This window comes from Chinchilla lanigera, unplaced genomic scaffold, assembly GCF_000276665.1.
Source record: "Chinchilla lanigera isolate Chin_1 unplaced genomic scaffold, ChiLan1.0 scaffold00027, whole genome shotgun sequence".
In the NCBI taxonomy this organism is placed as follows: domain Eukaryota; kingdom Metazoa; phylum Chordata; class Mammalia; order Rodentia; family Chinchillidae; genus Chinchilla; species Chinchilla lanigera.
This window is the reverse complement of record NW_004955428.1, coordinates 12688264-12713368: the sequence shown is the minus strand read 5'-3', so window position 1 is coordinate 12713368 and position 25105 is coordinate 12688264. Positions and strand designations below refer to the sequence as shown.

Here is a 25105-nt window from a genome sequence, read left to right as displayed (position 1 = left end):
AATTTTAACCATTCTGGTAGATGTGTAATGCTACCTCCTTGTAGTCTGAGTTTACATTTGTCTCAATAACTATGAATTTGAATATATTTGCATATATTCTCTCTATGAAATAACCATTAAGACTTTTGGCTCATTTTTGGAAATAGATCATATCTTTTTGCTTACTGTTAGCTGTTTTTGCCTTACCAATATTTTTTATTAATTGGTAGTTTTTATATTGTGGATATGAGGATTTCTGTTTTTATGTATTTCAAATACTTTTGCCCACTTTTCATTATTTTAATATGTCTTTCCTGACTAAAAAAACCTTGATTTTAATGAAATCTAATTCATTTGTCTGTTCATTATGATTAGTGCTTTTTGTGTTCTGTTTAAGAAAATTTTTCTACACAAGGACATGAAAAGATTCTCTTAGAAATTCCAGGGTTTAATCTTTCACATTTCTGTCTACAAGCCAGTTCAAATTAATTTGCAGATATGATATAATTAAGGAGTCAAGGTTTATCCTTAAAATATGGATCTAATTAATCTATTCATTTATTGTGAAGACAACTCTCTTACTGTACTACAGTGGCTTTCATTTTGATAGCATGATTATTAAAAATGAGTTCATTCTGGACTCAACTTTATGCTGTTGATCAACCTTATCTATGATGTTGAAAACACACTGTCTGAATTAGTGTGGCTTTATATCAAGTACGGTTCTTTTCCTTGTCCTTTAAAGACTTCCCACAGCTAAAGGCATAGTCAGACTTCTTTGTATGATAAATGAATCTCTCTTTTTCATTTCAGAGTTCACGTTTTTATAAATACCTAGTGTCTGATACTTGCAATAGGAGGCATTCATTAAATATATGTTGCTATGAATTAGGTTTGAATGTGACTTGAGTCACTGCAGCAGGGAAAAAAGGAAAACACTAATGTTACCACCTTGTGTCCTTGGAAGACGCAAGTTTTTATCATTACTTCGATGTTTTACACAAGTTTCATGGAATGAAGACAAGTAAAGGAGACGCTGATGGTTTGGTGAAACTCCCTTAACCAGGCTGTCATGCTCCTGTTGCTGAAGCATGCATGCACAGAATAATCGGGAGACAAGAGACAGGGAAGTTTTATTTTTAGATGAGACTTTTGCTCCCTGCCTTCTTCTTGGCGTGAAGGCTTCAGACTAGTGGTGAGTGGCTCCCAAATCATACTGACATATCACACTCTTACAGTTAGTTTTAGAGAAGTTCAATTTTTGAGAGGCTATAATAAAGGGAGAAGACAGCAAGGTAGTCTGTAAAGTTATCTAATCTATGGTTTTGCTAGTGCTGCTCAAATTGCTTTGGCAGGAATATCAGTGTATTTCATGGTTGAAAAAGAATTTTTGTGCGTGTGTGCAGATAGTGAAGGCAATCATTTTCAAGTATGCTTGCCAAGTTTTACAATACAGAAATGACTGGTTAACACTGAATTATGATTTGGTGCTATCTGATGAGAAGGAAGAAAAAGGTCTGAAAATGTTTTACTAGGTCTCCATACTTTTTTCTCTACTCTCTACCCCTTAATTTTCTCGAAACCACATCTAACTCTAACGAGTCTTGAAAATACCTTTAATTTGGCTTTTTTTTGAGCCTCCAGAGCAATCTTTCTTAAATGGTCGGTTTCCTTGTGTAACTGTTCATTTTCTTCCTGAAGTTTAAGCCTTTGTTCACTGACAAAGCCGCAGTTCTCTCTTTCCGACTCCAACACATTTTGAAGTTTCTGAATCATTTCATGGGAACGTGATATCTCTTCTGAGGAACTGATTTAAAAAAATGGAAGTAAAAGAAGGTGCTTTAAACTTAATGATGTGTAGTAGAAATCAAGATGTCTGTCTACATTTTATGGCGCAGGCTTTTGTTTTCTTAATTCTGAGCCATTTCTTTTCACTTTAGGCTTATGCGGTTTCAAAGCATTATGCAATACCAGGAAAACACATTTAATTTAACAAGCTTAACTAAGAATAGATAAATGGAGTTCACTCATCTAGAAAATCAGTATGAAATAGCTTTCAAATTTTGCTAACATTGAGAATCACTGTAGAAGGGCTTTCCAAGGGAACAAACTGAAGGTAACAGTAAAAAAGATGCAGCAGGGAGGAAATCAAAACTCCTCCGTCAATCACCTCCACAGGAAAACACAACAGCTGACTACATTTCTAAATTATAATGATAAATTTTATTTTCATATATGTCTCAGAAATAGTCTTTATAAGTTCTAGTTCTATGTGAGGCATGGTGGTGAAGTTTAAATTAAAAAAACTTAGAGTAAAATATACTTTGCTATTAATCCTCCTCAAAATATCCCCCCTTGTTTTGAATAAACTTATTCCATTGTTCCTGCTACTTTCTGAAGCAATTCTATAAAAGCAGTTCTTTAGTGAATGTTTTTAGTTGTGCCGTTGTGGGTGCCTTAATGTTCTGAATCCATTCAAAATGTTTACCTTTTCTTCTGACTTTGGGGAAGATCCAGAAGTCTCCTGGTGCCAGATCTAGTGAATAAGGTGGATTGAGGACACACCGTAATGGTTTTACAAGCCTGTCTTTCCACTGGATGGCACCATATTTTCTTGTAAAGACTCTCAGGAAAGAGGACTTTCTAAACCGCTTAAGGAAATATTAAGAATGATTGGATAAGTGTATTCAAAGTAAGGAGGAGTATTCTGAGTGGGATTAGTGACAATATGTCTTTAACTGTAATAATTCTTTTCTCTAACATTGGAACATTCACCATATTTTTGATTTTGCATTGTACAAACAACTTCCATATAGCTGCAGTTTTACCATCATGAACCGTACCTTCAAGGTCTACTTTGAGAGTGCAGCTTGCCCACACCTGGCAAAACTTCAGGTGGACACAGTGATTTTCTCTAACCTTGACCTTGGCCATTCTAGATCACTGTTTTCCCAGCTCCTCCTATATTCTTGTAAATTTTGATTCTTACATTAAATTTTTTATTTCCACAAAATTTATAGCTCTTTTTTCCTACCTAAACCTTACGTGATAAAGTTTCTACTGAATGATGTACCTAGGCAACGGCAATAAGGACGTTAATATCACAGATGCTAAAATCAGAAATAACCATACATTACGGGCCTCCTGACAGAAGTCTACAATATTATCATCTGTGAGATAGTCTTACAAAAAAGAAAAGAAAGACCAGATCAAAGCTCTTGGTCTAATTATCAGTTTTTAGGAACTATATGGGACAGAGAAATAAAGTAAATCACATTACACATATGTGTGTAATAAAGGAAACTCTCCACTACAAAATAACTGCTTTTTCAACCAATTATTTGAAGAGGAAAAAACCAGAAAAGTATAAGGAGACCCACGAAGCGTTACTGCTAGCCCTCCTAAAGCCAGAAGTGGGTAGGAGAACTCACAGACACTCAAGAGCAACCTTCTGAAGCAAGTGATGTAAGAGAACATTTATGAAGTGTACCTTAGAGTGCATATGAATGAAAACTTGCAATGCGGAGAAACCATATGTATGCAGAGCATATGGGAAAGCCTCCCCTGCTTCCTCACATAGTACTGGACATGTGAGAACTTGTACTGGAGAGAGGCATACTGCTTATAGAGAATATGTGAAAACACTGCACAATTCCTGCTTCCTTATACAAGCAGAAGAACTCCCTGAGAAGATTCTATACATATACAGATGGGATAATCTTCACCCTTTACTGAACACTTAAAATTTACCCTGGAGAGAAGCTTACTGCATGTAAGGAACATGGAAAAGCTTTTCACTCAATCCTCACACCTTACTAAATATATAAAAGCACATTCTGGGAAAGAAGTCTTATACATGTGAAGATTGTGGGGAAGGTTTTTGGTCATCCTCATACCTTACATAAGGTAAGAATCCACACTGAAGACAACCCGTATGGAAGTAAGAAAAATGGAAAAGAATTTATATTTTCCTCATCTCTTAGTATGTAAGCTCTCACACAGAAAAGAAACATTACAATGTAATGCATGTAGGAAAGTCTTTAGAAAAGTTTCCATCATCTAATCAGAGAAAAGCCTTATGAATGTCAAGAATGCAGAAAAGACTTTATTTGTTCAGTTTACCTTAATAAACATGAATAAATTCACAGCAGAGGGAAGCCCTATATAGATATACAAGGAACATATAAAAGCTATAGTTGGCACTCAAAACTTAACATTTACATACAAACTCACATATGAATTTAAAGACTGTAAAACAGACTTCAACTATGTCATGGGAATCATGGGAAAGTCATGGGAATCAATCCAAACTGAAGTGAAACATTATTAATGTAAGGAAGTAGTATGACTTTGGATTATTACTTTTCCCTTTGGAAACAACTAAGAACCCAAAAGGGAGAAAAGCTGCATTAAGAAAACTTTACTGACTTATGTTTTTATAATACACAGAAAAATACTGCAGAGAATGTGGGAAAGCCTTTATTTTTTCCTTGTATCTTAGAATTCATGAATGAACTTACAGCAGGGTAATACCTTAAAAATGTAGGAAATGTGGAAAAGTATTCATTTCCTTTCTATCCCTGAAGAAAGATGTGAACATAGAACTATAAAGATCCCTTATGAATACAAGGCATGTGGGAAAGCCTTCAGTTTTCCCTGGACAGTGAAGAACATATCCAAACTCACAGTAGAAAAAACCATTATGAATGAAGAAAACAGGGAGTTTTCTGTGCCTGTATCCTTTAGGACATATGTGAAAATTCACTCTGGAAAAAAATTTTATGAATATAAGGAACATAAAGAAAACTTTACTGACTTATATTTTTATAATACACAGAAAAATACTGCAGAGACACCACATGAATTGAAAGAAATGTGGGATAGTTTTATTCAGTCCTCCTGCCTTACAAGACACATGGGACATGTATATTGGAGAGAAACGCTAGAATACATGGTATAGGAGAAGTCTTCATGCATGACCCCTTGCTTACTACATATAAGAACAGTCATTGGATTAAGCTGGTTTCTCCTGCTCACTTTACAAGTAATTTTATATATATGTATGTTATGCAGATTATCTGGGTAATTGAAAATTATTCATATATTTATGAAACAAATCTGCAGAATCTCCTTTTGGAAAAAAATTAACTAACTTAGATATCAGTATTTATTTTAAAGAAATAGGGAGACAGAAAGGTAAAAAATCCTTTTATAATGGATCCATTCTATCACAAATTTATCATTTTAATAGACACTTTAATAAACAAACATGATGGATCACTGCAGAATATCTAATGAAACAAAAATAATACTAATCACAAATAGTATAAAAGTAATACTTAGAAACAAGATAATATATAACAGCTACATAATATGAACAAACATTGTATTTAATTGCTAGAAATGGTAAATTTAAAATAAAATGGTACACTGTTAAATCTTCCTGAAGGAATTGGTTTTCAGAAATAATCTTGAAAAATTGGTCTTTTCAAAATAAGATGTGAGTCCTATAACCAATGATAGAAAACCTGTCAAAGGAGCTGGGGATTTAGCTCAGCGGCAAAGCGCCTGCCTGGCAAGTGCAAGGTCATGAGTTTGATTCCTAGTACTGGAAGAAAAACAAACAAACAAACAAAACCTGTCAAAAACATGGGAATTATAAAGATACTACAACAAAAGCAAAAGAAAACTTACTTAATTTCAAGTTGTTTTATCCTATTTTCTGCTCTCTTAAGTTTTAGCTCAAGATCATCTTTTGAACGCTCAGCAACCAGACATCTTCGGTGCATTTCTTCCAGTTTTCTGTAATCATTTTCGGTCCCTCTGCCTTCACGGTAAGTCTGTAGAAGAGGCTTATATGTATATAACCATACAGAAGGAAATTGCCTGAACATAGTATACAGGTGAGAAACTGAAACCAATGAGGAGAAATAACAAAACCATGATCATGTGTTCATCTGTTCCCATTGTAACATATTACAACACATCAATGATTACTTTTGGTTGTTTCACATTTACAAAATATAAAGCCAAAAAAATATGAATATATACAATAATTGAGATATAAAGAAAATCTTTCTCTAAAAGAAACTATTCATGCCTGTTGTAAATTATTCAAACAATAAAGAAGTGTAAAGCAGCTGAAGATAAAAAAATAATCTGAATGTCAACTTAGACATTACCACTGGTGGTTTTTGATGAGTATCCTTCAAGACAATTATCTAATATTGGAAAAGACAATCACATGCTGTGGTGAAATGAGTGGAATTATCTGAAAATGACCCTAGAATCTTACTCTGGGTCACCTGGACAATATTCCAGCTGGAATCGGAGCTTCCACTTCCCCAGCTGTAGCTGTATCCTGGGTTAACTTCCCTTGAGGCTGTACTTCCTCTCACGAAATGAGGGCTGAAACACTGCCTGGTCCAGTAACCCACGGCTTCCCATTGTCAAGACCATGCTGTCACTCTTGCTCTAGAGAAAGGGAGCGTATCAGCACTTCACCGCTCCATGCCTGCGATACAGAACTGCACGGCAGTCCCAGCAGTACTACGACCTTGGCATGCTTGTCTGTGGGACACTGTGAGAACATGGAGCGGTGCCATCTTTCTGCCATTGCCTTTAGCCTGAAAGGTTTTTCATTTCCCCAGTAAAGCTTATTCCTTAACCTATGCCAGGTAACATTAAAAATTCATCCCAAACCCTGATGGGTACAGCAGCTTGTCATCTAAACAGAACTTATTTAATAGAAACGCAGAAGGATCTGCTTTGCGGGAGAGTGACACCCTATAAGGTCCCACTTCGAACACATACATTTTTTTTTTTCTACAAGTAGAATTTTATACCATGTTCTGCTTTGTAATCATGGTTTTACTATCCAATGTTGGCATGATTTTTGATAACATGGATATTCCACATGATTTTTATGTTATGTACCTCATTTTTGAAAATCAAATTCTGATTCTATTATTTATTATTTTTTAAACATTGGGCAAGTTACTTAACCTCTCTATGAAAGTTTCTAATACAGCATCTAAAAGACAGATGCTGTACATGTCTGATTTTGATCTTCCTTTCTTTTCTCAAAGTACTTTAGAAAACTGGTATATTTATTGCTAAAAAATATGTAGGAAAGAAAGAAATTTTAAAGTACTATATAGATTTCTCCAAAGAGTTTTTTCAAATAACACTTGGATAAATATTTTTCCTAATTATTGTAGTTTTAAAAGGTAAATATCAGGGCAATGTTGTAATTTTCTGTTTATACGTACTTTTTGTATTTATAGATGGCCTCCTAAACCCTAGTAAGAATTGGTATAAAATTCAAAAAAGAAAAGACAGACAAAATTAAATTTACTACTGGGATGAAGTTTAAGCAAGAAATACAGCTACTTCACAAAACTTCTGCCTTTAAGTACAAAGTTCAAAGAATATGGCCAGATTGAGAAATGCCTGAAGGTAATGGCAGCATTTAAATGGAGGCTCTGAGTATATTCTAAGAAAATAAAAAGCACTCACCAGGAGAATACTTATAAATACAAAGTTTGCTAGTAGATAGTGTGATGAAAGCAGGTAGTAATGTTGAATATTTGTAGTTTTAGGTAGTTATATTTCCTTTTTCTTTTTACCTTTTCTAGTTCTTCTTCCACAGCTTTTTTTTCCCTAATGCATCGTTCGATTTGGCTTTGTTTTTCATCACAGTCCTGTAAATTCAAGTCATTAATAGCAGTAAATATATTTGGTAAAATCTTAAGGAAATTGATTTATTCATAATAGGATGACTAAAGTTATCTCATCAACAAAGTAGTCACCAAACAAAACCAAAACAAAACACAGCAAAACTCTATCTTCAAAGAGCAATTCCAGGGTATCAGAAATTACTTCCAGTTACGAAGTGCCAAGGGGCTCTAATTAAGCAGACTACTTAGGACACCCAGGTTGGATGAGTCAGGAAGAAAAAATAAATAAAGACACCATCTCATGTTATAGCTTTTCTTTTTATATGCTCTTACCAATTTTTTGAAAAGGCAATGTACAACTGGACAGTGGCACACTACCTATGGCTTACGAAATGCACAGGTACACAAGTTCTAAAAATGTTTTTGCTTCTGTTGTTTGATGTTATATATTGTTATTTTATCATCAGTATATTAATCATTTTATGTATTTTAATGTCTCCTCATACAATTGTTAATGGGAAATCACAAGTATCAAGAATTTATCATTATCCAAGCCGGGTGTAGTGGCACACGCCTGTAATCCCAGCACTCAGGAGGCTGACGCAGGAGGATCATTGCGAGTTCGAGACCAGCCTAGGCTACAAAGTAAGCCCAAGGCCAGTCAAAACTGCATAGCAAGACCCTGTCTCAAAAAGACCAAAAAAAAAAAAAAAAAAAAAAAAAAAAAAAGAATTTATCACTGTCCAGTGAGTTCAACACTTCAAAATCCATAATGGGAATCTCCACTAAATATTCCTGGCACTGCAAATTTGACCTTCCTAACACTTAATTGTCTTCTTTGTAAAAATGACCCAAATACTCAGATTTCTTAATTTCTGATAGCAGTACGACTGTTTTTCCAAAACAAGAAGATATTTGCCTTGTGATTATATTCCTCCTTCCTTCTTCTAACTCCTCCTAATATGGCTTGCAATATACAGTATCTATTGCTAACACAGTGGGGTCACACTTGTGGGTCTGACAAATACCATATAAAGAAAGCATGGTTAAGTATACTACATAACCCTCTCCATTGAATCTACCATATTACATGGACAAATGATGATGGCTGAAAGACTGGTTTACATGGGGTAGTGAAGGTGCAATAAGAAAGTTGCAATCTTTAAAGAATTATCATACTAATTCTCCTAAAAATGCACAATAATGAAGCAAAGATCAAAAGTTATTAACCTTTTTAGAAATACAGGTATTTGCTAATCACCACTGATATGCCTACTTTTGGGGGAGAGATGACAAAATGTGATAAGGGAATTTTTTTTGTCTCAGGAAATACTAAGAGCCAATGGTTTATAGACTATGATTTTCTATGTAATTGAAGCAGAAATCAAATAAAAAGACAGTCTAGGTCTGTGTAGTGCTTAGAAATGAAAAACTAGACTTTCAGAACATTCATGGATCTAGGAAAATATCATGGTAAATGTTTTATTTTACTTTTATATATTTGGGCATTTTATAGTTAATCTTCTTCCCTATTTGCTATAGATTAATAGCAATCTTCCACATGGCAGAATTAAAACCTTGAGTATTCTTGGAAGAAGCTATATTTGTCAGGAGAAATTAAAGGTTGTGAGGTGTGTGTGGGTCTACAAAGGGAGATATATAATTTGGAGTACACTGCCTCTAGTCCTTTCTTTTTTTATGGTTTATTTGGGAAAAAAGATGGAAAAGAGGATAGATAGCTACCACGAGCTGGTAGGGGGTATCAGAGCTGAAAGCTCCTCTAGTCTTTTCTTAACCTACTACAAATTCTGCACAGTAACCTAAAATACAAGTTGTTTTTATCCTTTTCTGCAAGCATAGCTTAATTTTGGGTTAGCCAAAGTATGTTTAACTCCCTCTCAGACTTAATCTTTGTGGAAATAATGGCACAGTTGCTATTTAATGACAGAAAACAGTAATGGATACCATTATTAAGCTTGAGACTCTAGGTCAGATTTTCTGAGAAAATTTGCTTTTTAAAGTAAATGAAAAATGTCTTCCTTCACATGTTTTCGAACATATTTGACATCTTGAACACTTCTCAATTAGACAGTACAATTTCCACATAGAATCATGACATCAGATAATGTTTCATATCTTTAGAAAAATCACTTAGCTATGAAATAAAATTGTTTTACTATAAATTGTAAGATACACTTTTAAAATAAACTGAATTTTTTCAAAATGAATTGACTACAAGTTGAGTGTAATACAGCTTTGGTTGTTAGACATCTAACAATTATTTTTTAAAAAGGCCTTCTAGGATGTAGCCAGTTCTTTTTCCTCTGGGAAAAGAGAACAAATGTTCATGCCCTTGTAGAGTTTACAGTCCATTTAATGATCTTAGACTGGGGTAAAGACACTATTATTTCTATTCTTTCACAAAGATGTGAGTCTTTTGATAATGAGCCCATGAAAGAGAATAGATAAAATAACAGGGTGATAGAAAAAAGAAGGAAAATTGCATAACAACAAAGAATTACACATGACTAATTAGCCACACTGCACCCTGGTAATTTTACACAATTCCTACATCATTAAAACAAATGTTATCAAACAAACAAACAAAAACTAACACTGATCCCAGTTCTATTATATTCAGGACCAATACACAATCACTATGTCTTATACTGTATACTATAGAGTTTGTAAAATGTCGAAAAGATATGATCCCTTTTTTAGAAGTATGTAAGTATCACTTGGTTGATAAGTATTAATTTAAAAATGTACTGCGCAAAACACTGTATTAGGTAATGGGAAGCTTGAAGGAAGATATCAATCCCTCTATTTTGTAATCTAATCTAAGAGATAAGATTTTCATGGAAAGAGCAGGAGTACAGGAGTGGGTGTACACTCAACAAATACTAATGCATAATATGTACATTACAAGATCTATTTCATTGCTGAATTTTGTCACTAATATAAAAAACAATGAAAGGATTCAGAAAAGATGAGTTCTTGAAGTTGCAAATATCTTTCCAGTTCTTAGAAATTCCTGTATTTCTATTGTCTTATGAGGAAAGTTACTAAATTTCATTTCATCAAATCTTCAGGATAAATTTATATTTTCTAATACAATCTCTAATTGCACAGGTACTCACTTCCTCTGCCATTCTGCCTACTTAGCCTTCAGTACAAATTGTTTTGGGGAAATGTTCCTGTCTTTTTAACTTCTCACTTCCCCTCCGTGAGCCCACAGTGTGCCTGTCTGTCCTCTCCCACTCCCTTGTCTATACCCAGTGTGGTAGGAACTGCACCCGGTGTCTCAACGGCATCCTGTGTGTTCTCTGTCAAAAAGAAGCAATTACCTAAAATGTCATGGATGCTAGCTTTCCTGGTAGAACATATACCATTAGACTGCAGAAAACATTTTTATCAGTGTTTTCATGTTTTTCCTAGCAACTAGCATAGGTCATAACTTAATAAATATACTTTGAATAAACAATGACTGATAACATATATCTTGTTTTTAAAAATTTAAGCAACATTTAAAAGAAAATATTCATATAGTGTTTTATTTTTTCTTCTTTTGTGGTGCTTACGATTGAACCCAGGACCTTGTGCACGCTAGGCAAGCATTCTACCACTAAGCTATATCTGCAGTCTTCAACATAGGCTTCTAACACACCATTTGAAGAGATGAAAGTGCTTCCATTAATTGAGAAATCTGTACTTGATGTTGCTTCTTGGTGTTTTCGATCTGTAAAAGAAGACATTATAAATTATTTAAGTCATGAATAATGATTAATATCTGATAAAAACAGCATGGTTTTTAAAAAACATTTGATAAAAATTTAGAATAAAAATCACATAATCATTTTATATAATAGTTACATAAAGTTATAACTTTAAGGGCATAAAAGATAAATAAGCACACAAGGTATCCAGTGCCCAAGGTTCTGTCATGAGATTAGAAAGACAGCAAAAGGAATACTTCCAATATATTCTTTTTTAATTAATATTTTACCATTATTAGAAATAAAATCCCAAAATTTAAAATTTTAATTCCTTTAAAATAATTAAAATAATTACCTAGCAGTATAAAATACATTTTTATGAAAAATAACTGGATTCTCCAAAACTGAAGAAGACTGGCATTATTTTATATTTTTGTGACTCTCCTTAATGTCTGGCTGAATAGGAGAAAGCTGTTTTCTCAGACCTGCTTCTGTACTCAGCCTGGGGTGTTTGTGCGTATCATGCACCTTTTGGCAAACAACGCTGTGCACTCATGGGAAGGCGAGAGTGAAAAAAGGAAAATATTACATAACTGTGAAAGTAGGTGTGACCTTGCAGAATCCCTGAACTACACTTTGAAAACTGTTGCCACAGAGAGAAGCAAGAGGGAAACTGACAGATAAGTTGAGAGCTTATAACAATAAAGTGTGTATTTTGGAATATTTTACACTAATAATGGCAAATTCAGCTGAATTAAACTACTGATACTTTTGAAAAGAGAACTCATGAAGCTGACTGTATACCATGTGTGAACTATATTCCATAGGAAATTTTCTAGGGTTAGTATCTGATGAAAAAAATAGAAACCCTCGTTGTTTGGAAGAAATGCATAGGACTATGACGTAGTTCACTGTGGTTAAGGTTCAGAGATTAACATCCTTCTGTCACCCTAAGCTCATTTTGTTTACATAAACATTTCTTTCTATAATTTTTATGAGTTGTGAGGATGTTTACCAACCAAACTGTAAGTACATTAATAAGAAATGAAATAGGAAAGGCCAACAGTGGTGCTAGTCATGATTCAAACTCAAAAATAAACAATGCTTTTAAAAATTTTACTTATTTGAGAACTGAGATACAAGCATTTTCATACTTAAAAAAACACTGCCATATTTTATAGCCAGAACAGAAATATGTGAAATTTTTTCATCGTATATTAATAATATATACATATCTGTATTTGTTGATTTATAAAATAATGCCTATTCTTTGAAATTTTACTCACTGTAGAAAGATCAAATATAAAGGTCTCATTATTCTGGTTAATTATTAACCAGAGTATTATTACATGACTCACGTTAGTGATTTAAATAGTCTTATAAATATGCACACAAGTATTTTAATTTAAAAGTTTTTAGACAGTATTTGGTCTTTACTTGGAACTTAAATCTGAATTTTAAGTATAATTAAAAACCCCTTACTTGTTTCCTGGTTCTTATGGTAGATTCTTGTATGAACTGAGAAACTGTTTCTTTCATTTTCTCTTTATCTGCTTCTCTTTGCTTCTTCTCAAGCAGAGCCTTCAGAAAATAATCATTTCATGTTATAGATCACATAATTATTAGTCAAGATAATATTAAAAAAGCTAGGTATCTTTTTTTAAGAGTTAACATACCACTCTAAATTTTTGGGACATCTGTAATGAAAGATACTTATTTTTCCTAACCACACCTACCAGTGTCTTAATTTCTTTTTTCCCCTCATACTGAAGATTCAACTTAGGGCCTCTTGTGTATTGGGCAAACACTCTGCTACTGAGCTGTATCCTTGGGCCAGAATTTTGAAGTCAGTCTTGCTAAATTACGCAGGCTGGGCTCAAACTTGTGTTTCTCTTGCCTCAGCTCCCCAAATAGCTAGGATTATAGATGGGCACCAATATACAGTACCCAGATTAAAAAAATAAATTCTTCTTCTTTGGCATTTATTTCAGCCAGCGTTACCATCAATCTTCTAATCTCTACAGATTTAGAACTATTTTTGAATTTTCCTTTTCTTTCAAGCCTCTATACAAACTAAGCCATCATATCTAGGTCTGATATTCTTAGGAAAATCTCTCGTGTTTGCTTTTTATAAATACACTATTTAATATCATTCAAATTACCTCACACTTTGATCATTGCAGACAGCACAGGTTTTGTCTCCATGATGTGTTAATAATGAACCACCCGAGACTCAGTTCTTGGTTTTCTTCTCTACCTTTTCTCCTCTACCTTCTCTACCTATAGCTATGTCCATCCTTGGGTAATCTAATCAAATATCCTGATTTTAAATATCATTTCAATGCTGACAATTTCCAAATTTACATCTCTAATCAAAACACCTGAGTTGGGAACTCTTGTAATTAGGTCAGACTGAATCTCTTTCTTTCTGTTCACAGTAAGTGGTCCTGTGTTCCGACCTGGGCATCTCCCAAAGACAATACACATTCTCGTCTCTGTTTTTTTGTTTTTTTGTTTTTTTTCTTTGTTTTCTTTTCTTCATGGTGGTGTTGAGGAGGCAGCACTCACAGAGAGCTCTGAGATACTCACTGAGGTCACTCAGTGTGCAAGTACAGGAGAGGACAGAGCCACCAGCCACTGGAATACAACTTGACTAGGACAACAGAGTTGAAATACACAAAAAGGAAAAGTTAGGATACGAAGTGAGTCTCCCTCTCAGTCTGGGTGCTGCTCCCAGCACAGGTCAGGGACAGTGCCATTCTGTAATGGGAAAGCTGGGGGAGGGTGGGGCTTGGCTGTACCTAGGCACTCAACTCACGTGCCACTGCCTGCAAAGCCACCCCAGTCACACAGTTCACCCTCTGGGACATGGTGCAGGGTACGTGACAATAGTTGCAAAGTGCTTCTCCAGCCCTGGGCTCTGCTCCCTGGCAAGTCCAGAGACCAGGCCATTCTGAGGACTGAGTCCAGGCTGTAAGAGATGAAAGACAGACTGGACGGAGATGGCTTGGACTTCTGCCTCCTCAGCACCAGCACAGAGGAAACAAGTACCAAGGAGAAACCCAGGGATCTGGGGCCACTGGCACACACAGGAACAGAGTAGAGAGAAACAGCCACGCTGAGAAAACCTCCTTCCTAACCCTGGATGCCACTGAAATCGCAGGGCTCAGCAAGCTGAGATAAGGGATTTCCAGGGATGGAGAGAGGACAGGTGGAGCGTCCCATGAGGCTGCGGCCGGCTGAGAACCCTCGGGTGAGACTCACTGGAGGGAGCAGAGTAAATGTCCAGCCACCGACCCTGGGAACGCTAGAGGCCCCCAAACACGGCGGGCTCACGACAGCGGCAGCAAAGGCTGCAGGGACACGCATCCCAATCAATACAACCGGACACCGCCCCTCCCCGGCTCGCCTTTACTTTTATGTTTTGCTCTGTTGCCTCTTATCAGTAATTTGTTTAGTATGACAAAGGCCAGTATTTTTATGTATGTATATTTAGGTGTATCTGTGAGTTACTGGTTTTCTGCTTTAACTTCACAACACCTTACCTTGTTTGTCATTATGTTCCCAAAAACTGCTCATTAGGAATGTCTAAATTTGTTTGTTTGATCAAGAACTTGGTATAGGCCTCTTTTCTTCTCTCTCATCTCCCATTTACATTCCTTTCCTCTCATTACTTCCATTTATATACCTGTTTCAGTCTCTCTACTCTTCTCTCTCTCTCTTTTGGTATTATTATTTTTAATTCTCTATCTCCTCCCTTGGATATCTCTTCCTCTTATTTACCTGCTTACTATTGAAACACTTTGAATATCATCAATGCTAAATTTGGTGTAGGCAAGTACACCATATTACTTGGTATGTCTTGTACTGAATTAGTGTAATGGTAAAGATCTTTCCCATCAAGTTCTTAGGTATCAAGTAGTCTATGGTTAGCTTCTCAACTGTTGAGACTATTGGGATTAGTTACTCTGTCTTCTCAAAGCAGTACTAGGGGATAAAGGCAGCATCCAGTGCAGACTGAGTGGAAACTCTCACAAAGATACACAGCCACCCAAAATATACTCGAAGAGAAAGCCTCTTACAAAAAAGAACTCCACACAACAGTGGAAGACACATTTCATCCAACTATTCTACAAACTTCTGTACATAAGCACAAATAAAATAAGAAAACAAGACAACAAAATGCCTCCCAAAATAAAAAACTCTTCAAATTTGATCCCACAGATACTGAGGAGGGTGAAATTCCAAAGAATTTTAAAACTGATAGTTACAATGATCAATGAGATCAAAGGAGAGACCAATTAGCAGCCGGAAGAATCAATTACTACAATGATCAATGAGATCAAAGAAGATACAAATGAGCAGCTGACTGAATCGCAGAAGACAGGATATGAAAGACCACTTCAGAAAAGAGAAGTTCTGCATAAAACTAAGCAGAAATCCACAAAACGAAAACCTCAGTAAGTCACATAAAACAAAACAAAACAAAACAAAACAAAACAGCTGAAAATTGAGGCAGTAGACTACATCAGACAGAAATAAGAAATCGGGAAATAAAATCGGGAATTGAAGACATGGAAGTAGTAAAACATTCAATCAGGATCAAGTTAAAAAGAATAAGCAACACTGAACAGACTTTGAGGAGTTGATGGATAAATCTAAAAGAAATAACTTCAAGCTCATTAGCTTACAAGACAGCATTAAAAAACAGAATAATGGCTTAAGAACTCTAGTCACTGAAATCACAGCAGAAAATTTCCCCAAACTACAGACTGAGCTGGATACACAGGTAAAGGAGGTATTGGGAACCTTAAATAGACACAATGAGAAAAAAACCTCCTTGTGATGCTATCCTAAGTGAAATGCCAGAAATTCAGAAAATGAAAACAATGTTAAAAACTGTTAGAAAAACCAAATCAGTTATAAGGGTAAACTCATCAAAATAACAGTAGATTTCCCAAAAGAAAATAGAGAAGCCAGGAAGATATGGGATAAAGTTTTTCAAGTCCTGAAAGAAGATAACTGCTTACACGGATTAGTATATTCTGCAAAGTTCTCTTTGAAAATCAAAGAAGAAATAAAGCTAGACCATGATAAATACAAATTGGAGAAAGTTAAGACCATCAAGCCACCACTGCAGATAACAGTTAAGTCAGTCTTAAACACAGACTAAGAAAAGAACAACTCTGAGACAAATGGGAAGAATAAGACTAATTGGCAGAGAAGATAAGTGAATAAACAAAGGAATCAAACACCAGAAAAACAACAAAATGACAGGAATTAGTAAACATCTTTAATGATAATAATGTAAATGGCCTTAATTCTCCAATTAAATGATCCAGATTGGCAGATCAGATAAAAAAAGACCCCTCCTTACACTGTCTAAGAGAAATACACCTCAATTGCTAAGACATATTCACAGACTGAAAGTGAAATTAGGGAGAATAATATTTTAAGCAGTTAGAACTGTAAAGAAAGCAAGAGTACCTATACTCATATCTGAGAAGGCAGACTTCAGACCAGAACTGGTCAGAAGAAACAAAGAAAGCTACTACATATTGGTAAAGGGATGAATTCACCAAAAACTCATAAATATATTGAACCAAACATTAGTCTACTCAGTTTCATAAAAATGCCAGACAGCCCCCAATAAAATTATAATGGGAGATGGCAACACCCCACTGTTAAAAATAGATAACAAGACAAAAAAAATCAACAAAGAAACATCAGAATTAAGCTACAGTATAGACCAGATAGACTTAACCAATATCCAGTGTTTCACTCACAGCAAAATATATTTTCTTTTTAGTAACCCATGGAACCTTTTCCAAAATAGACCAGATTTCAGGCCACAGACCAACTCTCAATAAAAACAAAAGAAGTGAAATAATCTCATGTATCCGATCAGATCACAATGGTATGAAACTAGAAACGGGAAGGGAGCCAAGATATGGAGGGAGAAGATGGGATGGGGAAACGAAAAGGACTGTGATGTGTTATGTACACGTACCAACTTCCCATAAGGAATGTAATCACTGTATACTGTAAACATGTACTAATAAAAATTAAAAACCGAAGAAATAAAAAACCCAAGAAACCACAGAAACTACACAAAACAAGGAGACTGAGTAACACAGTCCTAACTAGGCAATAGGTCACTGAAGAAATCAGGAGAGAAATTTGAAAATTCCTAGAGTTAAATGATACTGGAAACACTACATATCTGTGGGACACAATAAAAGCAGGTATAAGAGGGAAGTTCATAGCTGCTTATATTAGAAACACAGAGCAAGCCCAAACAAATAACCAAATGATACCTCTCGAGGTTTTAGAAGAGAAAGGCCAGACCCAAAACCAGCAGAAGAAAAGAAATAATAAAGATCAGACTGGAAATTAATAAAATTGAAATTAAAAGTATAATAAAAAAGCTCAATGCATCAAAGAGTTGGTTTTTGGAAAGATAAAAAAGATTGATAAGCCCTTAACCAAAGTTACCAAAAGAAAAACAAAAGACCCAAATTAATAAAATTAGAAATGAAAAAGCCAAAATTACAACAGATATCACTGAAATCCAGAGGATCACCAGAAATTATGTGTGTGTGTGTGTGTGTGTGTGTGTGTGTGTGTGTGTGTGTATTAACTCAGGGACTGACACTCACTTTATTTAAACAATAAACATTGAATGAATTTGAGAAGCAGCCAGAGCAGTGGAAGGCAGCTATTGTTCCTAAAGCAAAGGAAAAAAAGCTCAAGAAAAGCGGGGAGTGGGGCTAGGGCTGGGGCTGAGTGGTAGAGTGCTTACTTAGCAGGCCTCAGGCCCTAGGTTCACTCTCCAACACGGGGGAAAAATTAGTAAGAGGATGGTGTACATTTTTGTTGTACCCAAAGTTAACACCCAGAAGTTAAAGGAGGAAAGGTTTATGACGGTAGTTTCAGCCCATAAATGGCTGGCTCCAAGGCAGGTTAGCTTGGCAGAGAGGAAACAGTCCATGGCAAGGTAGGCAGGGAGCAGAGAGCCTGCCTTCTTCCTGTCCCCTTACATTCCATCAAGCTACAAGCCGATCAGAAATTATTTTCAAAACATATGTCAACAAATTAGAGAATTAGAAAAAATTGAAGAATCTGAAAAAAATGGATAATTTTCTAGACACACACCTAAGTTGAACCATGAAGATACACAAAATCCAAACAGACCAAGAGTGAGTGATGCTGCTGCAGCAGTAATCAAAACTATTAATACAAAAAGTCTAGGACCGGATGGATTTACAAGTGAAATCTACCAGAGTTTTAGAAAACTAACATGAATACTCCTCAACTATTCCACACAAGAGAAAGAGAAGGTATCCTCTAAAATTCCTTCTATAAAGCCAATATTAAACTGATATCAAAATCATGTGAGGACTCAAGGGGAAAACTTCAGACTAGTATCCTTGGGAACACAGGTACAAAAATCCTCAATAAGATCCTAACAGAAATGAGCATCACATCAAAAGGATCATACACCATGACAATGTTAGTTTTATCCAAGAGAGCCAAGGATGGTTCAACGCACATAAATTAATAAATGTAATATGCCACATGAATAGAATCACAGGTAAAAGTCACACGGTCTTCTCAAGAGATGGAGAAAAGCCTTTGAGAAAATCCAATATCCCCTCGTGATAAAATCCTACAGACACAAAAGGAACCACCAAATGATAAAAGCCAGGATGAAAAACCAAAAGCCTGTATCGCACTGAGGGGGGAAAAAATGAAGAATTCCCTCAAAGTCTGGAATAAGACAAGGAAGTTACTCTCATCACTCTTGTTCAATATAGTTTTTGAAACTTTAGCCAGAGAAATCAGGCAAGAGAAAGAACTAAAAGGAATACAAATAGTACAGGAAGAATTCAAATTATACCCATTTGCAGATGATATGATTCTTTACACATAGAAGACACAAAAAACTTTACCAGAAGTCTTTCATATCTGATAAACAAATTCAGCCAAGTGGCTGGATAAAAAGACCAATACACAAAAATCTATTGCATTATCGTCCACTAATTATGAACCCACCAAGAAAGAAATCAGGAAAACCACTCCCTTCACAATCATTTGAAAACAATAAAAATGTTTAGGAATCAACCTAACCATGGAAGTGAAAGACCTCTATAATAATAATTGCAGAATTCTGAAGAAACTGAAGATCACTTTAGAAAATGGAAAGACACCCCCTGTTCTTGCATTGGCCGAATATTGTTAAAATAGCCATACTATCGATAGCAATCTATAGATTCAGTGGATTCAAAAACATTCTTCACAGAACTAGAAAGAGTAATATTCAATTTTATTGGGAACCAGAAAAGACCCAGAGTAGCCAAAGCAATCCTGAACAAAAACAGCAATGTTGGAGACCTCACTGCAACCTGAACTAAGCTGCACTACAAAGCCACTGAAACAAAAACAACGTAGTATTAGGACAAAAAACAGGAATGCAGACCAATGGGACAGCATAGGACACAAAAACAAACTGAAATACCTACAGACAACTTATTTTTGACAATGGGCCAAAACTACGTGTTAAGAAAGAGTCCCTGTAACAAATGGTGCTGGGCCAGGTGCGGTGGCTCACGCCTGTAACCTCAGCACTAGGGAGGCTGAGGCAGGAGGATCGTTGTGAGTTTGAGGCCAGCCTGGGCTACAAAGTGAGCTCAAGGCCAGCCTGAACTGCATAGAGAGACACTGTCTCAAAAACACCCAAAAAACCAAACATACAAACAAACAAACAAAAAAAATGGTGCTGGGAAAACTACATGGGGAAATATGCAAAAAATTGAAACCATGTCTCACTCCCTACTAAAATCAAATCAAAATGGGTCTAAGACTTAGATATAAAACCAGAAACATTGAAACTGCTCAAAGATATCAGGAAATCACTTGAAGCCATAGGAACAAAGACATCCCGAACAGGTCTCTCAAAATATGGGACACAGTATTAAGAATCAACAAATTAAAAAGTTTTGGCATAGCAAAGAAAACAATAGAGTGAAGATACAACCCACTGATGGGAGTAAATTTTTGTTAGTTATTTTTCTAATAGAGGGCTACTGTAATATGTAGAATATATAAACACCTCGTTAACGCCCATAAAATAATGAACCCAATTAAAATGTAAGCAAACAGACTATGCTAGATTGTACTTCCTGCTTGTGTGATTGGTTAAGAGAATCTGTGAACAAGTAAGTGAAGATGGAACCTTCTAGCAATTAATATGACATGATTCAGCTTAAGAGTGTAGCCATAGGGTCTGCTCACTCAGAACTTTAGAGGGGAGATCCAGGGGACAGATAATGCGTGTCCCTACTACCACCTCTGTCTATTGTACCCTATCCAAGATCTTTATTTTAGCGACCTGATGTTAAGAATGCCTACACAACGAGGCTCCAGATGGCAGATAAACAATTTTGTTCTTTCCTTATTTTTTCTAGTTAATTTAAGTGTTTAGAATAATTCCCAAGCATATTAAGTCTGTTGTGTATATGCTTGTATCTTTTGGGGTGCTGGGAATCAAATGTAGGGCTTTATGTATCTCAGGAAGGCATTCTCCACTGACAAACCAATAGCCAACATCATACTAAATGGTCAAAAACTAAAGCTTTCCCTCTAAAATCAGGAAGAAGACATGAGTGTCCACTATCACCACCACTTCTATTCAAATAGTTCTGGAAACATTAGCTACAGCAATTAGGTATGAGACAGAGAAAGAAGGAATAAGGATATGAAAGGAACAAGTTAAATTATTATTATCTGCCAATGAAATAAAGATGCCAATATAGTCAATACTCAAAAACCAATAGCATTCCTGTACATAAGCATTTTACTTTCTCAGTCTGGCTAATTTCACCTATATCTATTTTCTTGCAAATAGCATGATTTTGGTTTCCTTTATGGCTGAGTGATATTCTCCTGTGTATATATAGCACATTTTCTTTATCCATTCATCAGTTGATGGCATTTTAGGCTGGTCCTACAGCATTATAAGTGACTTGGTAATTGTTCTTTATAGTTTTTAATATTCTTTTGTTGTGAAATTTTGGCAATTTGATTATCTGCTTTGTACATGGTCTTTTCTGGTCTCGTGTGTGTGTGTGTGTGTGTGTGTGTGTGTGTGTGTGTGTGTGTGTGTCCCTATGCCTGTCAATGTGCACTCTATCTGGAGGCTTAACTAGCAGGTCCGGGACTTTCTAGAGCCTGAAATCAGAGTCAGTTCTCTTGTAACCAGGCAGCTGGGGCTTTTCCCTCCCTCCTGTGCACTGTCCGTCACTACGCTGTGCCCAAGCTGCCTCTTAGGGAAGGCGCCTTCTGCATCCCCAGGGAGAAGCGGCTGCTGTGTCTTGGTGACATAAAATATGTGGCAGTTTCTGTTCTTCCATGCAGACTACCCAGGAGCTCAGGCTTCTGAAGATGTCACCCCGGTCTGGCATTAACTCCATCTCCTGCGGAGTCTACCAAGACAAAGGGGGTTTGAGATGGCTCTGTGTCCTGGCTGGGTCTATAGCCACAGGGAATTGCTGAGAATTACCTTACCTGCACTTAGTCGCTATTTGGCTGTGCATCTGTCCAGGAGCATTCTTAAGAGTTATACTAAGATTGTCCCTCTTAGCCCTGCCTGGGAGGGACACCCCACCTGCACTAAGTTGCCATGTTAGGCAGGTGTGTCCTTTTGTTATCCTACTTATTTTTCTACATATGAGGATTTCTGAGTTTGACTTGGTTGCCAGCTTGCTCAGTTGTTCCAGTGATTTGCTATGGTACCTGTGTCCTCATGCAGCGTACACTTATTGAGTAGGATGAATATTCCAGAGCAACTTGTGAGTGTTGCTGCCTTCAGTCTGCCATGATCTGGAAGTCCCTCAGTTAATAAACCTTTAGAGGCAAATTTTACTCTGTCAGTTTAGGTTCTGCTCTATTACTGTAACTCTGTAGATGATGAAGAAACAAAAATGAATAACAGTCACCTGATTCAATTTGACTGAAAGCATACACAGTGGTAAAGTACTGTGACAGATTTTTTAAGAAGTATGAGACTATAAGGGATAATGATCAGTTACACAGGAGTTAGGAACGTAAGAAAAGTCTGATAATAAAATACTAACTTTGGAAGAGGATTGACATTTTATCACATTTTATGATACTAAGTCTTACCATCCAAAATATAGCATGTCTACTTAATGCAGTGCATAGAAAGTTTATTTTCATGCATTTACTCTGGAACTGTTGATGCCCTTACAATTAGGTCATATGGGAAAATGTACAGCAGTTTATTATTTATAAACATATTTATTGTCTTTCTTACCTGACTTTTTTGAAGGTTAGCGTCTTCTAAGAGTTGCATGCTATCTCTGGCTCTTAAAATGGCCTCATATTTTTCATTTTCTAATTCATTGCACTTTGCTGTTAGGTCCCTGGTCTGCTTTTCCAGATGTGTTTTTTCTGATCTTAACTGGTCAGCTTCTTGGATTGTCACACATAATCTAGAAATTAATAATTATATTGTGAAAGTTAAACATTTTCTAAAGGGAAGGAGGGAGATAAGAGATTTGTTGAGGATCTATTACAGAACAGACGTTAGTACCAGTAACTTTGACATGTATTTTCTCATTTGGTCCTCACTACAGTTTGCAAAGTTGGTTTTCTTATCTGTATTTTAAAGAACAAACACACCCAGAAAAGTTTCAGATTTAATTAAGGTCATGGGTATACAGTAATAGGGTTGAGACTGAGCCTACGTATCTGACTCTAATTAAAGTAACATTATCTAATATAGTCATATGACAATATTATAGTCTCTATAACCTTAAAGATTGAGTTGTTCCTCCTACTTATATGGTCTTTTTTTTTTTTTTATTGCCTGGCTACCCTTTTTCTCCTACCCAGGAATGCCATGTGACTTACTAATAGACATGTTTGAATATTTTCCTCCAGGCTCACAGAATCACACACACATATACACTGATACTGATACACACACAGCATAAACACATTGATTCATAGGTTTCTGAACACAGTTTTATCTTCTAAAAATTAAAATCATGGTACATACTCTTTTCTCACTCAGTATCTTACAAAATTCCATCAAGCAATACATCCAAAAGCTCCTCTTTTCCTAGTCTGATGGATACAACCTCACTCCACTGTTCGTTTGTATTTTCCTGACTATGTGCTGGGGAGCTTACAATGGTAAGCTATGTGGCTTTTCCTCTCTGAATTTCCACTTCATCTTCTTGGTCACTGTTTCTCTGAGGAGCTGTTTACTTGTCTCTTTGTAAGAACTCTGAGTGCTACGGCTGCTAGCCCTCGTTTTGTCCTTTACATTACAAATATTCTTTTTACAACCTTACTTTTTGTTGTTCTTGTTGTCTATTGCTTTTTAGGACATCTTTACCATACTAAAAATCCAATACAGATAAATTTGATAATTTTAATTTGTGGGATTTTAATTTTTATAAAGATGATTGTCCTCAAAAATATGTGTTACCAAGAAACTTCCTTTGCATTATAGTCCTTTGTCATAGTATGTGACTTCAAAACTATGTATCTTTCCTTGACAAAAATAAAATTAAAAATGAATAAAGTCAGTTCATAGCTTTTTTAACATATACATAAAAACTGCCCTAAGCTGGGTGCAGTGGTGCACACCTATAATCCTAGCACTATGGGAGGCTGAGGCAGGAAGACCACTGTGAGTTTGAGGGCAGATTGGGCTACACAGTGAGTTCAAACTAGCCTGAACTACATAGCAAGTTTGTTTGTCTAAACAAACAACAACAACAAAAACTTCCCTATGTAGAACTGATAAAAAAATTAATGTAATTTCATTTGGTCAATAGAAATACTTTTAGAAACTCAGAAATTAATTTGAAAACATTGAACAATAATCATTTTGTAACAAATGATAGACATAGTCACAGAAATGATTTAAGGTCTATTCTTTGTAATATTTTATTATGCCCTCCTCCTACCTTGTTTTATTTCATTAAGCCCATTTGGACTGGAAAAACATACTTTTAACTGCAGGAATAATTATAATTTATTAGTTGTATAAGTACATTTCTTTCAAATACCAATAAATTTTATTAAATTATAATGCTTTCAAAAGACAAAAAACATCAACAGAATTTTGCATTTCTAGGAGTCTGTCCTTAGTCTGAAAGAAGGGGAAGATTTGAGACAATAAACTAGTAAACTTGATGTGAGGCCCTTTATACATTATCTTACTTAATCTTAAAAAAAAAAAAAAACCATAGCTAAGTAAGTTAACTCTTCCAAGACAGAAAGATAGTATGGACTGGAATGAAGAGTCAAAACTATTTTGTCTGTGGTTAATCTCAAAATCACTGTACTCCAGCAATTTATATTCCTGTCTATAGACATCCTCATTTTTAAAAGTCATGAAATTAATATTCATTAAGTATTAGTTTTATCATATAGCCCCAGCTAAAGAAGTTAGAATAAAACTCATGAAATTAAAAAAAGGAACTCATGAAACTAAAAATCAACTTTATCTTATTTCCAAGATCCTCTACATTTTATCCAACCATATTTTGTCAGGAACTTTTGAATCCAGGCTTCTATTCTATTTATAATCAGACCCATATTTTAGTATCTTTGCTTTAAAATTTCATATATTTTATTTTGCTTAGGAGTAGAGATAGGAAACAAAATGCAAACAATGGTTAAAATGAAAAACTT

At 35.5% G+C, this 25105-nt stretch overlaps 1 protein-coding gene across 4 annotated transcripts in view; it reads right to left on the bottom strand.

Annotated features, from left to right (window-relative positions):
- Sclt1 (sodium channel and clathrin linker 1) overlaps positions 1 to 25105 on the bottom strand; it is a 170375-nt gene that overhangs the window by 40209 nt on the left and 105061 nt on the right. For all 4 annotated transcript variants that reach the window (XM_005386718.2, XM_013515272.1, XM_013515273.1 and 1 more), the window contains 6 exons: positions 22710 to 22887; positions 12857 to 12955; positions 11326 to 11397; positions 7608 to 7682; positions 5674 to 5819; positions 1594 to 1786 (listed from right to left, as the gene is read on the bottom strand). In XM_005386718.2, coding sequence (XP_005386775.1) covers positions 1594 to 1786; positions 5674 to 5819; positions 7608 to 7682; positions 11326 to 11397; positions 12857 to 12955; positions 22710 to 22887 — 763 coding nt within the window. The remainder of the gene's footprint in view (positions 1 to 1593; positions 1787 to 5673; positions 5820 to 7607; positions 7683 to 11325; positions 11398 to 12856; positions 12956 to 22709; positions 22888 to 25105) is intronic.